Source organism: Pleurodeles waltl, chromosome 2_1, assembly GCF_031143425.1.
Source record: "Pleurodeles waltl isolate 20211129_DDA chromosome 2_1, aPleWal1.hap1.20221129, whole genome shotgun sequence".
Lineage (NCBI taxonomy): Eukaryota > Metazoa > Chordata > Amphibia > Caudata > Salamandridae > Pleurodeles > Pleurodeles waltl.
Window position 1 is genome coordinate 112,095,955 of NC_090438.1, and position 13,943 is coordinate 112,109,897.

At 45.6% G+C, this 13,943-nt stretch overlaps 1 protein-coding gene across 3 annotated transcripts in view; it reads left to right on the top strand.

Annotated features, from left to right (window-relative positions):
* Positions 1 to 13,943, top strand: part of AMOT (angiomotin) — a 174,925-nt gene that overhangs the window by 96,969 nt on the left and 64,013 nt on the right. For all 3 annotated transcript variants that reach the window (XM_069211132.1, XM_069211150.1, XM_069211141.1), the window contains exon 7: positions 5,567 to 5,712. In XM_069211132.1, the coding sequence (XP_069067233.1) occupies positions 5,567 to 5,712 (146 nt within the window). The remainder of the gene's footprint in view (positions 1 to 5,566; positions 5,713 to 13,943) is intronic.

Below are 13,943 nucleotides of genomic sequence, written 5' to 3' on the forward strand. Positions count from 1 at the left end.
ACCTTGTAACCTGGTCTATGATTTGCTTAGCATGCACATGAACATCTCCAGATCCTATTGGTCCTTGCCCAGCCTCTTATTAATTAAAACTCTTTATCGTTGAACTTTCTAGACTCAGTTGTTTCCCTACCTTTGCAAAAAATATTTGCATCCTATCTGCAGGCCACACAAGGTTCTACCTGTCAGCCTGCCTGCCATCTTTGCCCATGCAGATGGTGTAGCTTGGAAGATGATCTCTCCACATACAACATCTTCACTCTAGAACATTCACCCTCTTCGCCTCACAGTGGAAGAAGCATTCCTATCTTTCCTCTGACCGCTGTAAACCAAACTTTCCAACTCTTTTGTTTAATTTGTTTTTCAAATTCCACTATGACTGAAGATTATTTGCCTTCCAGAAGGTCTTTTTTTCTGGGCTAGATCAAATAGTAAGTAGTGCAAAAATGCACTAGTCTGTTTCCATTGTACTCGTTTGACACAAAAATGGTCCAAATACATAACAATTCACCGAACAAGACAATTCGGAACAATGAATCATAGATTAGTCTCTCTGGTACACACCGAGTACTTCCTATACTTTAATAATACATGTGGAGGGATAGCTCCCTCCAAGTGGCTGAAACCTCCTCTAGTAAAACTCTCAGGTCCATCCTGGCTGTTCATCTCCACTAGGACAGGATGAACAGGGAGCCCCATCTGCATAAGGATTTTGCTGTCACACGCTCACTGTCTACCATCAAAATGCTGATCCCATCGAAAACTGCAGTAAAGAGCATATTTTTGGGCATGCTTTGGCAACTTCAAGCTCAATTGCTATAAAATAGCTTCAGGGGATGTTCGGCTTGTGCATTTGCTGATGCCATGAATGTAACAACTGGGGCTGGCATCAGTAAGCATGGATAAAAAGCTGGCTGGACATTCAGAATTTTAGTCTGTGAGACCCTTTTGACTGCATGCTGATTGCAGCAGCAGATAAATTAACACTGAAGAATTGCGCTAGCTGACATGACATTGTGAAAAGACTGAGTTCTCACTGTGTGACCATATCCTCTGCTACGTTGGTGTCCTCTTGAAACAGGGGGCGAATGAAAGTGTGGAAAAACAAAGGTAGGGTGGAGTAACTGAAGTAACGTAGCTGAAGTACCTGAAGGTAGGGTCAAGAGGATGGAAGAAATGAGAGGGAAACGATGAAGGCTGGCCAGTAAGAAAAGTGAGATAGGAGAAGAAGAGAAAGAAAGGCATGAAAATGTTTGGTGGGATGTAAGGAATGATAGGATTAAAGGTGTGGAAGAAAAAGTGGGAGAAACTGAGAAGAATGCAGAAAGAAAGGAAGTGTGCGAAGGAAGGGCTCAATGGAAGGAAGAAGGAATTAAAATAAAGGAGGGAATGGGATGACTACTTTGAGTGGAATTATATGTAGTGCAGTAGCCAAACTGCCTAAATTAAAATCTGGTTGGAAATACTGCCCTTTTGTCCTGACCTCCTAATGTGTAATTTCGGCAAAATTCAAGAGTGCTTAGAAAGATTGCCGACATCGCAAGCAACTTTGACCCCCAGCCCTCCGACTTCGACTACCCCTGCACCTTAACCCACCCCTCCCCACCTCAGCTCTAATGAAGACACTATCTCCATCATGTCCTTCATCCACTCCGGATCCCCTGCTTTTACAACCTAGGAAGAGAAATAATCGGAGCCTCGCTCACAGAAATCCTCAACACCTCCCTCTCCACGGCCACCGTTCCCGATGCCTGGAAGCACACCGCGGTCAAGAACTTCCTGAAGAAATCCTCAGCCAACCCCCAATGAGCACAAAAATTACAGCCCCATCTCCTTCCTCCTGTTCCCCGCCAAAGTCTTGGAAAAGGCCCTCACTCACCAACTCACGGACTACTTCGAAGACAACCACATGCTCGACCCATCCCAATCCGGCTTCCGGTCTAATCACAGCACAGAGACCGCCTTGATTGCAGCAATCAATGACATCAGACGCCTCCTCGGCCTGGGGGAACAGCGGCCCTCATCTTCCACGACTTATTGGCAGCTTTTGACACAGTCTCCCACCACACTCATCACCAGTCTCCACAGCATTGGCATCCCAGACAACGCACTCAACTGGATCTCCTTCTTCCTCTCTGGCTGAACATAGAGGATCCTCCTCCCACCCTTCATTTCCGCACCCAAAGACATCATCTGTGGTGTCCCCCAGGGCTCCTCCCTCAGACCCACCCTCTTCAACACCTACATGACCCAACTGGCATACATCGCACGCACCCCTGGACTCATCATTGCCTCCTACGCCAACAACACCCAGGTCATCCTATCCCTCGAAGACGACACCATCATACAAACCAGCTTCCAAAACAACATGACCGACATTGCCACCTGGATGAGGACCAACTGCCTCGAGCTAAGTTCAGACAAAACAGAAATCCTCATCTTCGGGAACAATCCCTCCTCCTGGGATGACACATGGTGGCCCGCTGCCCTCAGTCCCTCACCAGCCACACACGCAACCTCAGGATTATTCTGGACACCCATGTGACCGTGAAGCAACAGATAAACACATCCTCTGCCTGCTTCCACATCCTCTGCATGATCCGTGAGATTTTACGATGGATCCCCATCTCTACCAGAAAGACAGTCACCCAGGCCCTCATCTCCAACGACTTGACTATGGCAACGTGCTCTATGCCGAAACCATGAAGCAGCTCATGAATCGCCTCCAGACCTTTCAGAATGTGGCAGCAAGACTCTTCCTCGGCCTCCCCAGAAGACCCAGCATTACTCCCCACCTCACAGCTCTCCATCAGTTCCCTGTCCAGCAAAGATGCCTCTTCAAGCTCCTCATGCATGCATAGGGGCCCTCCGCAACCCCGGACCTGCCTAAATTAACACCGGCCTCACATTCCACCGACCAGAGGACTCCACTCAGCCTCCCTCGCCCAGGCCCACGTCCCCTGCATCCACTGCGAATGCTTTGGAGATCACTCCTTCTTCCACCTCGTCGTCAAGTCTTGGAACGACCTCCACCTATGCACCTCCCCTTCTCTGAAGGATTTCAGAAAACAGCTCAAGACCTGGCTCTTCAAATGCCATTGTCAGCCTGACGAGGCCCGCAACATCTCTCCAGTGCCTGGAGACCCCCTGGTGTGACAAGTTCACCCTCTACAAGACCCCCTGATTGATTGATTGATTAGAAACATACTGAGCACTTGAACTTAGCGTGCCATTAAAACAAACTTCCTGTTGAAGGAAGTTTGATGTGTAGCTAATATTTTTATCTACATTTGTTAATTGTGGCTCTTCAAATGTGTTCGGCTCATTGCAAGTGAAATAGAGAGTGACCTTTTAGGCATTTATCACTACAGTAGGCACAGCAATGGACATCAGCCCAGTGTGACCTTTCAACCTGGCAGTGAATATAGGGAGACGTCTAAAGTTAAGTTTAGTAGTGCAAGAAAATCAGACTAGCCTGCTGGACAGTACTCGCATATTAAATTGGACCTTATGTCCGACTCCATCCCTGCTTGTACAGCTCAGCAGTGGCTTTAAAGTGCCTCGATGCCTCTCCAAAGAGCCTAGTATGAGTATGGAAAACAAAGTAGAAGTTTGCTTTCTGCTCTAGCAATGTTTATCGTCAGCCACAAGGTGGCTGGTGGATTTTTCTTTAGTAATGTTAATCTTTAGTAGTAAAAAATGCTGCAGTTTTGATCCCTGCAGGAGTCGTGTTACTGGTTCAAAGTTGGATTGTGATCAGTTTTATGACTTGGAAGCTGTATTCTTAATACAGAACTGTTGAATTTGGGCTGCTGGCACAGAGGATTTGTTTGAATGTCTAGAAATATTCTCAAAATTCTGCAGTGAATGTATGTGATCCAACTGATATTTGGCCATTTTGGGCCTGAAGACATAATTCTGGATCATTGTAGAGAATTTCTCTTTGGTTTGTCCTGTGTCTATAATTCGGACCAGCCACATAGCAAGGGTGCAGACCGCAGTAGTTATGAAACTAATGCTCTTAAAAAGAAACTAAAAAAATTTGTAACCATTTTTTTTTCTTTTTGGTCCAAGAAGCATTAGTGAGTGCCCTCAGGTGTAAGTTTCATATGCTTTGTAGACCTCCTACGTGGAAACAATACGTGGAAAGGCAATAAAACTCATGTTTTATGTGCACTTTCACTGATCCTCTATATAGTGACTGTCCGAGAAAGAAGCAAGATACGAAGCCTTGTCTTTAATATATTTGAATGAACAGATTTTAGTGCAGTTCGAACTGTTAGGAAGATATCTTCCAAATAGGGATGATGTTAAAAAATAGCCTTTTGAATTAACTGAATTAACCGTGCAACGATTTTTAAATTGTAACTAAGGACTTGTGCACTTTGTTGTAGGTTATGTAAAATAGGCATTAAGGCAACAAAGTGATGGAAGGAGTGCTCGAATTAATCTCAACCACTGGCAGTCACTAAGGGCCTCTTTTTCAGAGGCGGTCCCAAGTGATGGTCAATACTAACTCAGACACCCTGTGTGCTTCCAAGCCTTCTTGGTCTCATCTGTTAACGTGCCATACAGCCAGGCATTTTTCGCCAACTGTGCTATTCTAGGCAAAGAAGCCAAATGCGAGTTTTGGTCCTGCTCCAGTAGGAAGAATGCAGCCTGAGCTGCCAGGCCAGATCTCCTCCAGATGGGAGCCCAAGCAAATCTGTAGCAGTTTTCCCTAGTTAGGCCTTATCAGTGAGGTGCAGCTTGAGTCTTGTGGCACAGTGACTACAGGCCTACGTCGGAGCATCTCCTTTGCACTTAGCGCATATACTGCAACAACCAGCAAGGTGATGGGAGGAATGCTTGAATTAATTTCAACTATTGGTATTTGCTCGGGCGGCATGCTAGATCATCATTTGTTCACTCATTATGCCACTCAAGAAAGAGTCTAGGCATTTCCAAATCAGCCATGGTCCTTCTTCAGTGGAAATGATGGTTTGGAATTCAACCCTTAGCGGTGGATCAATTCAGGCATTCCTTTCATCGATATGTTGTTTGCTCCAGTATTTTATATAACCAGCATTTTGTATTAAATGGTGCATTTTGTCTCGCAATGCAGTTAATGACGATTTGTAGCTATGGCAAAAGGAAGGAAACATCTGCTCGTGTCTAGTCCTGAATTTAAAAAAAAAAAAAAATGTATGGGCCAACCCAGAAGGCTCCGTTGGAACTCCTTCACCTGCCCACTCCAGCCACTTCAGGGTCTTCCTTTCTTCCCAGCTTACTCAGCGTGGTGGGAGCAGGGGTGTGAGATGGAATACCACAACGCTCTTTAGTGCACAAAGAAGCACTTGAAGCGTCAGTATGCATGTTAGACCCTCCCCTGCATCCTCTCCTCATGAAACATGCACCGAAGCAGCCAATTGCCACCTATAACACTTTACAAGATTCCTATCTTAAATAATTGAATATTCATGTCTCCATATTGATTAATTGTCTATTTGTGTTACGTTTGTGTGATTTTTTTTTTTGTATCCCTCACCTACGTTGTGATTTACGTAGTTTTTCTTGTGTCGTGATTTAGATAAAGAATGTCAGAGGGACAAGGAGAAGCTGGAGGGTGACCTGGCAGCGCTGCGCAGCACCACCGAGGACCAGCGAAGGCACATCGAGATCCGGGATCAGGCGCTGAACAACGCACAAGCGAAGGTGGTGAAGCTGGAGGAAGAGGTAGGGCCTCTGCCAGTGCGCCAAGGGCCCCTTGGGCTGCCAAACCACTTCATCTTGTCGGGCGCTATCCTGTGCTTGAGTGTTGTTTTTTATATCTAGTGTGCTGTACTGGTTATTTTGTTTAATATCTGTAAACCAGCGCCACTCAGAGACGGGGTGAGCAGGAGCTGCACCGTGTACAAATGAACCTGCAAAGGCATTTGCATAACTCTATCAGGATATGTGTTCCCTGACTGTAAGTAAGGCAAGTCAGAAGATTAAGCAATTCTTGCGGAAAGGATGGGGAGTTTGAAAGTTCTGGGTGTTTTGTTTGTGTTTTCTTCTCTGTATATGTAGGTGGGTTGATACGGGGTTGTGACCTGTTTATTTCATGTTTGTGCCCCATTAAGGATGTTTTGGCCTGTTACCTTTTTGATGAAATGAGGTTCATGTATTTAGGTACCAGAAGTCTATGGGATTTTTGCTTGTAGCTGTTTAATAGGTAAATACAATAATTTCCCAACTTGTGTTTCATAAACTGTGAAAATCCTGCCAATCTATGCAGCTCTTGTTAAATGAGGTTGCTCTGCCATTAACCATCTGCAGAAGCGTTTTAAGATATCTGTTTACAGGTTCCTCTATCAAAAGCTTACCTTTCTGTTGTTTGGTTATGACCCCTGCTGCTTTTGACGGCCCCTTCCATCCCAGATGCCTCAGACTTAGGGATGCTAAGTTTAGTGTTTGTTACAGAGAAGCTGCAGTCTAGACTGTCTGACGTATTGTGGTCTTTTTATACATCCGCTCCTCGAGCCTCGGGATTGATTGGGTGTGCCCTGCTTTGTACAGTAGACACATGCAGAAGATTCTCTGCATGTTATAGGAAGACCATGTAAGCCAGACGACCGAGCCTTTTCTTTAAAAAAATAAATAAGAACAGAGTAACAACTTGCAGTCTTTCGGAGGTGATAACGTTTTCAGGCTATTTTAGAATGCTACAATTCAACAATTTTTTTCAGAATTTGGATTATTCAGGATCTGAACTGTGCACAAACCTAAGCAAAGTAGTAACGCTTTTCAAGACTCATGGACAGTCTTTTGGTTTTAGTTTTTTTATCTGTATTATATTAATAACTCGAATGATAGATACTGGTAAGACACAGCCAATGAAATAACCAAGGAAAACAAAATCAATTGAACACGTAGAAAACTTTGATCGGACTAAGTGCCGCTCTGTAAACGCTCCTATGCGTCTATACAAAGAGTTGTCATCAAAGAGCATTAACTCTATTTATTTTCTGTCTGGTTCCTCCAGACTCTTTTATATGCCCTGGTTTCCTTTTATAAACCTTTACAAGCACCAAGAATAGTTTATGATTTACTTAATCCAATTTCCACCAATTACACTAAACCCTCTCTGATCAGACTTCCACTACGTATGACAGTTTTGACCTCTCTCTCTAATGTGGCAGTCTGGATGAAGGGCAGTGCAAAATGGTACTAAATGGTGCAAAACATTGGTTGTTTTTGGTGTTTCCACCTCTGTATGGTGAACTTATTGGGGGCCCTCTCAGTTACCGGTCATGATTGATATACTCGCAGGAGAGGTCTGAGTTTTGTCTAGTGGATGTTTTGACTGGTCACAAAGAAAAGACTGTAAATGTGCCTGCTGCAAAGCACATTTACCATGCTGGTGACTGACTTGTATTTTATGTAGATAGTCTAGTGAAGTGGTTTCCAACCTTTTGACTTCTGTGGACCCCCCCTTTATCAATACTGGAACCCAATCATTATTGGAATCTGGGGACCCCCCCCACTGAGTCTTTGCTGAAAGCTGGGGACCTAATCTGTTAATATTACTGATTTTTCTAAGCAGTCGCGGACCCCCAGAGGAGGCTTTGCTGAGCCCCAGGGATCCCCGTAACACAGGTTAGGAACCACTGGTCTAGTGGTTTCATGATTTTGTCAGAGATCCTTTTATTACTTGTGTAAATTACAATCCCTCTGATTTAGCATAGTAACTGATATCAAACAGCTGAATGCAAACGTCAAGGCATTGGTTTAGAAATGTATTATTTTCTTCCCCTCAATCTTTTTTTTATTCTGAGATCACGAAAAAGGGTGCATTTGTGTACTATTAATTTTTTATTAGGGAAGGCAGCCCCATCAACTGTGTTGCATTTTAAAGTCTGACTCTGGTACTCTAGGGCAAGCACTCTTAACATTCAGTGCCTACTGGTATGGATGTAGAAAACTCTTACACTTTGAAGCACTCATTTTCTGTACAGTAATTTGCACTCTTGTACGAATGTGTGTATAATATGCAAGTGTGATGGAAAGCACCTTCACACCCTATGTTGGGAGGAGTATCGCTAAACAAATATAGTAAATATGAGAGAGGGGCTATGAAGAGATGAGGGGCACCAGAGGTGATTTATACTGAGGACATCCATAGAAAAGAAGGTCACTTTGAAGGTGTCAATCAAGATTGCCGCCCTGGGCACGATCAGCGCTAAAACTGGCTGTAGAGTGATAAAGTATATGCACGTAACAGATTGGTATTTCTAATGTTTGTACTTCTAGCCCAAAATTCCTCCTCATCTTCATCAGTGGAGCAAATGGTGAAATTGTGTAGCGCACCTAAAGTTGTGATTCTTTGCCTCAAGTAAAGTTCCTGCTTCCCAACTAAATAATTTGAGAGAGTGAGAGCCGAAGGAGTGAGTGGAATAAATAATCTCACTTGTGCGAATATTCTACAATCAATTTTTTTATCTGATTTCCGGAGAAGTAGAAACTCCCTTGGTGTCCTCTGAGCCCCATTTCCATTACCGATATTCAGAGGGGAGATGAGTTTTTCTCAGCCCACCAGAGGATTGGACAGTGAGCTTGTGTGGTGGTATTTCTGGGTTAGCCGCTGCTGGAGTTTTGCTTTCTGAGAGGCAGTCACAGGTGACCGTCAACTCTTCCGCACAGATATCTACTCTGCTGCCAAGCCTTCTTGGTCTCGTCTGTTAGCGCGCTAGGCAGGCATGACTGGCACTTACCGCCAATGTGTGCCAGCCCTTCTGCTGCTTGCAGCCCTGGTCTGGCCTTGCAAGCGATCTGCGGGGAGGAATGTGCTGAACGGATGTTCTTCAGCTGAGTGAAATATGCTCTTTGTAAAATGAGGTCGTTGCATGGAGCATCATTGCAGGGGACGCTTTGAGGTAAAGGAGATGACGCATTTCCAAACCAGGCTGAAAATAAACCCTACCCTTAGTTAATTGCATTTAATAGTTCGTCAGCGTATTCTGCAGGATTTTCTTTACTTTTTTGGAGCCTTTGTGAAATAGATTTTTGTCTAATGAATGCTAAATAACTTTTTCTTTTGCAGTGTCACAGATGTCGACAAAGCCCATACTGCCTATTAATCCTTTCATGTGATACAATGTACCAAACCATAATTTAGAAAAAAACAGGACTGATTTTTTTTTTTAATAATTTGTGTGGAATTTGGGGATGTCCCCTCCTGATGTAACCAGCATCCCTCTCACTGGGCTCACACAACACTGTGGCTAGATGGTAGGGATGGTAGAAGATCCCTCTTCTTAACCTAATTGTAAGGGCCATTTTTTAATATTTTTTTTTTTAGAGCTTGGAGGACAGAAAACTCTGTCACAAATGTGGCGGGTAGGTCGTCCAATTTACTACAAATGCATTATAACCTGTAACATTCATAATACGGCAGATGCAGTTCTTAATTTGTAAAATAATTAGTGCTGGTGGCTTAAGGTTTTCTTAGTATTGGTCAATCCGACCTTTTGCCAGCACCGTCTAAGACTCTATAGTCTTCAGTCCACCTCCATCCTCTTTCGTCCATCACCAGACACTTCATTTCACTCCCGCGCGTTCATTTAATTGCTGCTTTCTCCCTCGGGTCCTGTTCTTTCAGTCTTTCTCTTTATTCTCCTTTTTTTGTGTTTTTCTTTCTTGCTCTGGATCAGTCTGATGAGGAAATTTTACGCCTATCCTCTAAAAGGAGTGCTTGGTGGGTCCCACCTGTAACCACCAGCTCAAATTAGGCACTGTGTGGATGGGATATCCACCGTGTTTGTGACTGAGTATTGGTCTGCCAAGCTGTAAATAAGGCCTGAAATCCCCACCTCTGCCCTGATGACACTGCAAGGACCCCAGATCTTCCTAATCTGCCCTCTTATGTATCTCGTTTATCCTGCCTCTTTTTCTGCCTCTTCCTCGAGTGGGCCCCAGAACAAGATTAGAAGTCTACCTTCAGCATCGCGCTGTAACCCTCGTGGCCGGGCGCAGGTTGCTACCCATTGCACTGCGTGAAGTTCAGTCCATTGCAAGACCCTATGTCTTCGGCAGGAATCATTTGCAGCCACGGGCATTCTTTCTGGCCTATAGATTGAGAGGGGTCTTTGGTGAAGTCCAGGGCACCTGCAGAGCGGTCTTTACACTGACTTTCTTTACAGCTTTTTGCAGATGTATTTTCCTCTTGCTTCACTACACGATACAAGCAACTATAACCCTTTCGTTCACGTCGAGCTCCTCGAGGCAGGCTTCTCGGCGGCTGCACTGTAAACACTTGATGACTCGTTGGCGTGGAGTGCAGTACTGCACTGGGACTGCGGGCCTGGTACGGAGTGCTGCCTGGTAGGGTTTCACCGACCACAGAGGGCGCACGGCTGCTGTGCAAAGGATGTCTCCTGCTGGGGCCGGGTCCTCCTGGAAGCCTCCCCGTGCTCCCGGACGCGACCCGGGACCCGCCACGCCCCTCGGGGGGGCTGCACTCTCGCTGTTCAGATGGCGCCGTCGTCTGCTTTGATCGCACTTTTTTTGAACCTACAAAAGTGCCAGACACCTGGGGCGTGTGACTCGCGCCTCATAAGACACCGTAGATAGAAGGACGGAAACGGAAATGCTGGCCCTGCCAAGCGCGGCCTGGCTCTGGTTTCAGGTCGCCAAGATAAACCCTTTACACGTTGAAATTAACCACGATCTGCACCTCCCTACGGCGACAATTTTCTTTTGTACGAACCACAATTCTGGTTCTTGTTACGTGAAAGTTAAAAGGAAGCACATACCGTGTTCTTGTTTGTACTGCGGGTTGGGGCCCTGCTGTGCACATCCTCTGAAACCTAAAAGTGACTGGCTGAGGATTTTTTTCGGATTACATAGATATCCGCCCGCTACCCAGGGGGTCCTGGGGGCACGGGGGCCCAACCCTTAACGAGGCCCCCAGTCAGCCCAACTGTAACGAGTATCTTTGATATCAGGGAGACTCCGGGACCCCTCACCCCATTCTGCAGACGACCCCATAATCTTGCGTTACATCACTGCGGTTGAGCCAGCGCTGAGGTACACCGAGGCATTCAGTCGTTACCGCCCTGTTCCCTCTCGGGGGTGCTGTTGGCATGTCGGGCTTTTAAAAGGAGTGTTATTTCACTCCGAGCACCCTTGGATATAGGAGTGTAGGCAAGCGTCGCTGCCTGGATGGACTAGACTCGGGGTACAGGTGCCTCCGGGGGGGTGTAAGTGATATGAGATAAGCAGCACGGCACCGAACATTGCTTTTTTGATTTCAGTCTGATTTTGCAAGACTCCTTCCTCGCACTGATGGTTTTGAGTTCACCGCCGGCCCAGACCAAGTTTATTTTCCTGATATCTGTGTACAGTGAACTCGTTGTCCCCAGGCTGTAATGTTTCGCGGTTATTTATTGTGTAATTGCTCCGGGTCACCTGATTAAAAAGTCCCTTTAAGTTTGGTGCTCGAACGTGGGCGGCCCGGCGGCGGGTGAGTGCGTGCTCGATTGCTCCCTGATCTCATAAGGATGAACGTCATTTAGGGGTCGCATCCGTGGCCCCCGGTTTGGCCCTTGCGACTCACGGCACGGTCTTTGCGACCCCTGGCCTTGGATGTGGCAAAAATCAGTGTCGGGAACACAATGGCAGCTCGTCGGTTGGGACTCCACTGTCTTAGTTTCCTCTCAATTCTTTTATTGCACTAATAGTGAATAACTATTTACTGTTCACCATTAATGCCATACCAGATGGTGTACAATTGGCTGTAATATTACTTTCCCTGGGAGCGGAGGTAAGTAAAATAATGCTTTTAAATCTATGTCGTGTGCGTGCTTGCTGTGTTTATGAGAAACAGGGTGTGTGTAAGTGTGAATGTGTATGTGAGTGAAATCAAGGGTCAAAAGGCCTCTGATGTCACTTCCGCTACTGGCATTTTGGCGATTTGACGTTCATGCCTATAGCCCCCACTGTGCAGGACGAAAGTCCATAGTTTAAGCTCCATACATTGCTCATGAGGACCGAGCATAATATTCCGGGAAGTCCCGTGGAGCGACCGGGCATCAAAGTCTGCGCAAGGCCGGTGTGAGTCCCGCGGCCCCAGCAGGCACTGGGTTCGCGAAATGCATTCCAGGCTCAGCTAAAAACGGCTCAAGTATTCACCGTCCCAGACATTTTTTTTAAATAATACATTGTTTATTAGAGCTCCTCTGAGGAGTTCTGCTCAGCCCGACACGAGAAAGTGAATCCTAACTGCCGGAGCACAAGACACTTCCCGGGAGAATTAAATTGCCCTTAGACGCCACCTACATCCCTGACTTTCCCTAATAGTTGATGGCCGGTAGCCCAGCACTGTAGCCAAATTGTCACGATTTTCACTCCCAGTAGAGATGGTGTCAGAGTGATATATTCGGTAGAACGTGAAGAATCCGATTTCCAAATGCTTTAAAGTCCCTCTTGAACATCTTATCGACCATTGTTTCTTCCTTGATTGCGTCTGCAGTTTTGCATTGTTCGGCGCTCATTGTTTGCAGGAAGTGTGACCCCGAACCGAGATGTTGCTCTCAAGGAAATGCAGCTGCCCTGTGAGACTTGTGGTTCTGCTCACCTGAGTGTACCTTCTCCTCCCCACCCCCCCACGTGAGGATTTTTTTGGATTGTTGTGTTGGTTAATAGATGATTGAACGTAAAGGGAGGCAGAGCGAAGTGCCCCCCCCCGCGCGCGCGCACAAAGTTGTTACTGCTGCGCCCACCCAGTGGAAAAGCAAAAATCACCCTCTCCAAATTTTTCTCAATTTTTCGATGAAATTATCAATGTTTAAATACGTCTAGATTTATTTAAACATTGCAGTTAGTTACTGTTTTAAAAATGCAGTCATCTGTGTGATACCAAAATACTATTCTGGTCAGGCAGGCCTTACTAATATGTAAAAGTATACAACGTTTGATTATTGGGGATGTGGTGGGAGTTTTGAAGAGAATTGTGGAGTCCCTTCCTCCCTGCTTTTATATAAACGACAAAACATGTTAGTGATATCCCTTTACAAAGCGGTTTGGTACACATATTTTTTTCAGCTTAAAACAAAGCCCTATATTAGCATAATGCTCCTTTTGGCCATAGCCTGGCGCCCCCCCACCCCCCGATTATTCATGTCACATTCAGGGGCGCCTGCCCACAGTTTGAAAACACCTGGAATAGAGCAATTACTTCATGTCACCCCGAACCACTTTCACAGCGTTGGGATTTTTTTTTTTTTTACTGCCCATAGCGGGCCACTAGTGGCCTAGAGGAACATAAGCAAGACCGCAACTCTCAGAATGCACTGATATGAAACCAGGTGATCAGACACAAATTTTTCCAGTCAAAGGATTTTCCAACAACCTAATGCATTCTGGGATCTGTGGTATTTGTTTTGGTATCCAAAAGGAGAGGCCAGTGTTGGAACACAGTGCACCTGGTGGCACAGAGTCACCTGGCCAGTGTGACTGATGTGTTAAGGGTATATGAAGGCTGCTCTTAAAGGTGACTTCTGAACCTCAGTGCACAGATGATAACGCCATGTTAAAAAATGTTTATTCCTGAAGGGTCCTGTTTGTAATTCAGCTTTCATAATCTCTCATCTAGACTTGAAAAATGCGCGTTGCAATTTTTCCAATAGCAAAAAAAAAAAGCATTTGCAATGCAACAGGTTTTGTGTTTGCTCGAGTTAGAGCTCTTCGCGTTTTAAACTCCTAACTGGACTTTTCTTGCCACACAAACTGAAAAGTAAAACAGTTTCACAAAAGCGAGCCCACGGCCACCTTGAAGCCATATAACAAGGTCAGTGTCGTGCAAAGTGCTCGACTACTGCCCAGCGGGATCGCGCTGCCTGCGAAATAAAGAGAAAAAGTAGTCCAGAAACCATGGAGCCTCGTATGTTTTCAGTAGTTGGCCGGTGCGCTCAAGGAGGGCTAAA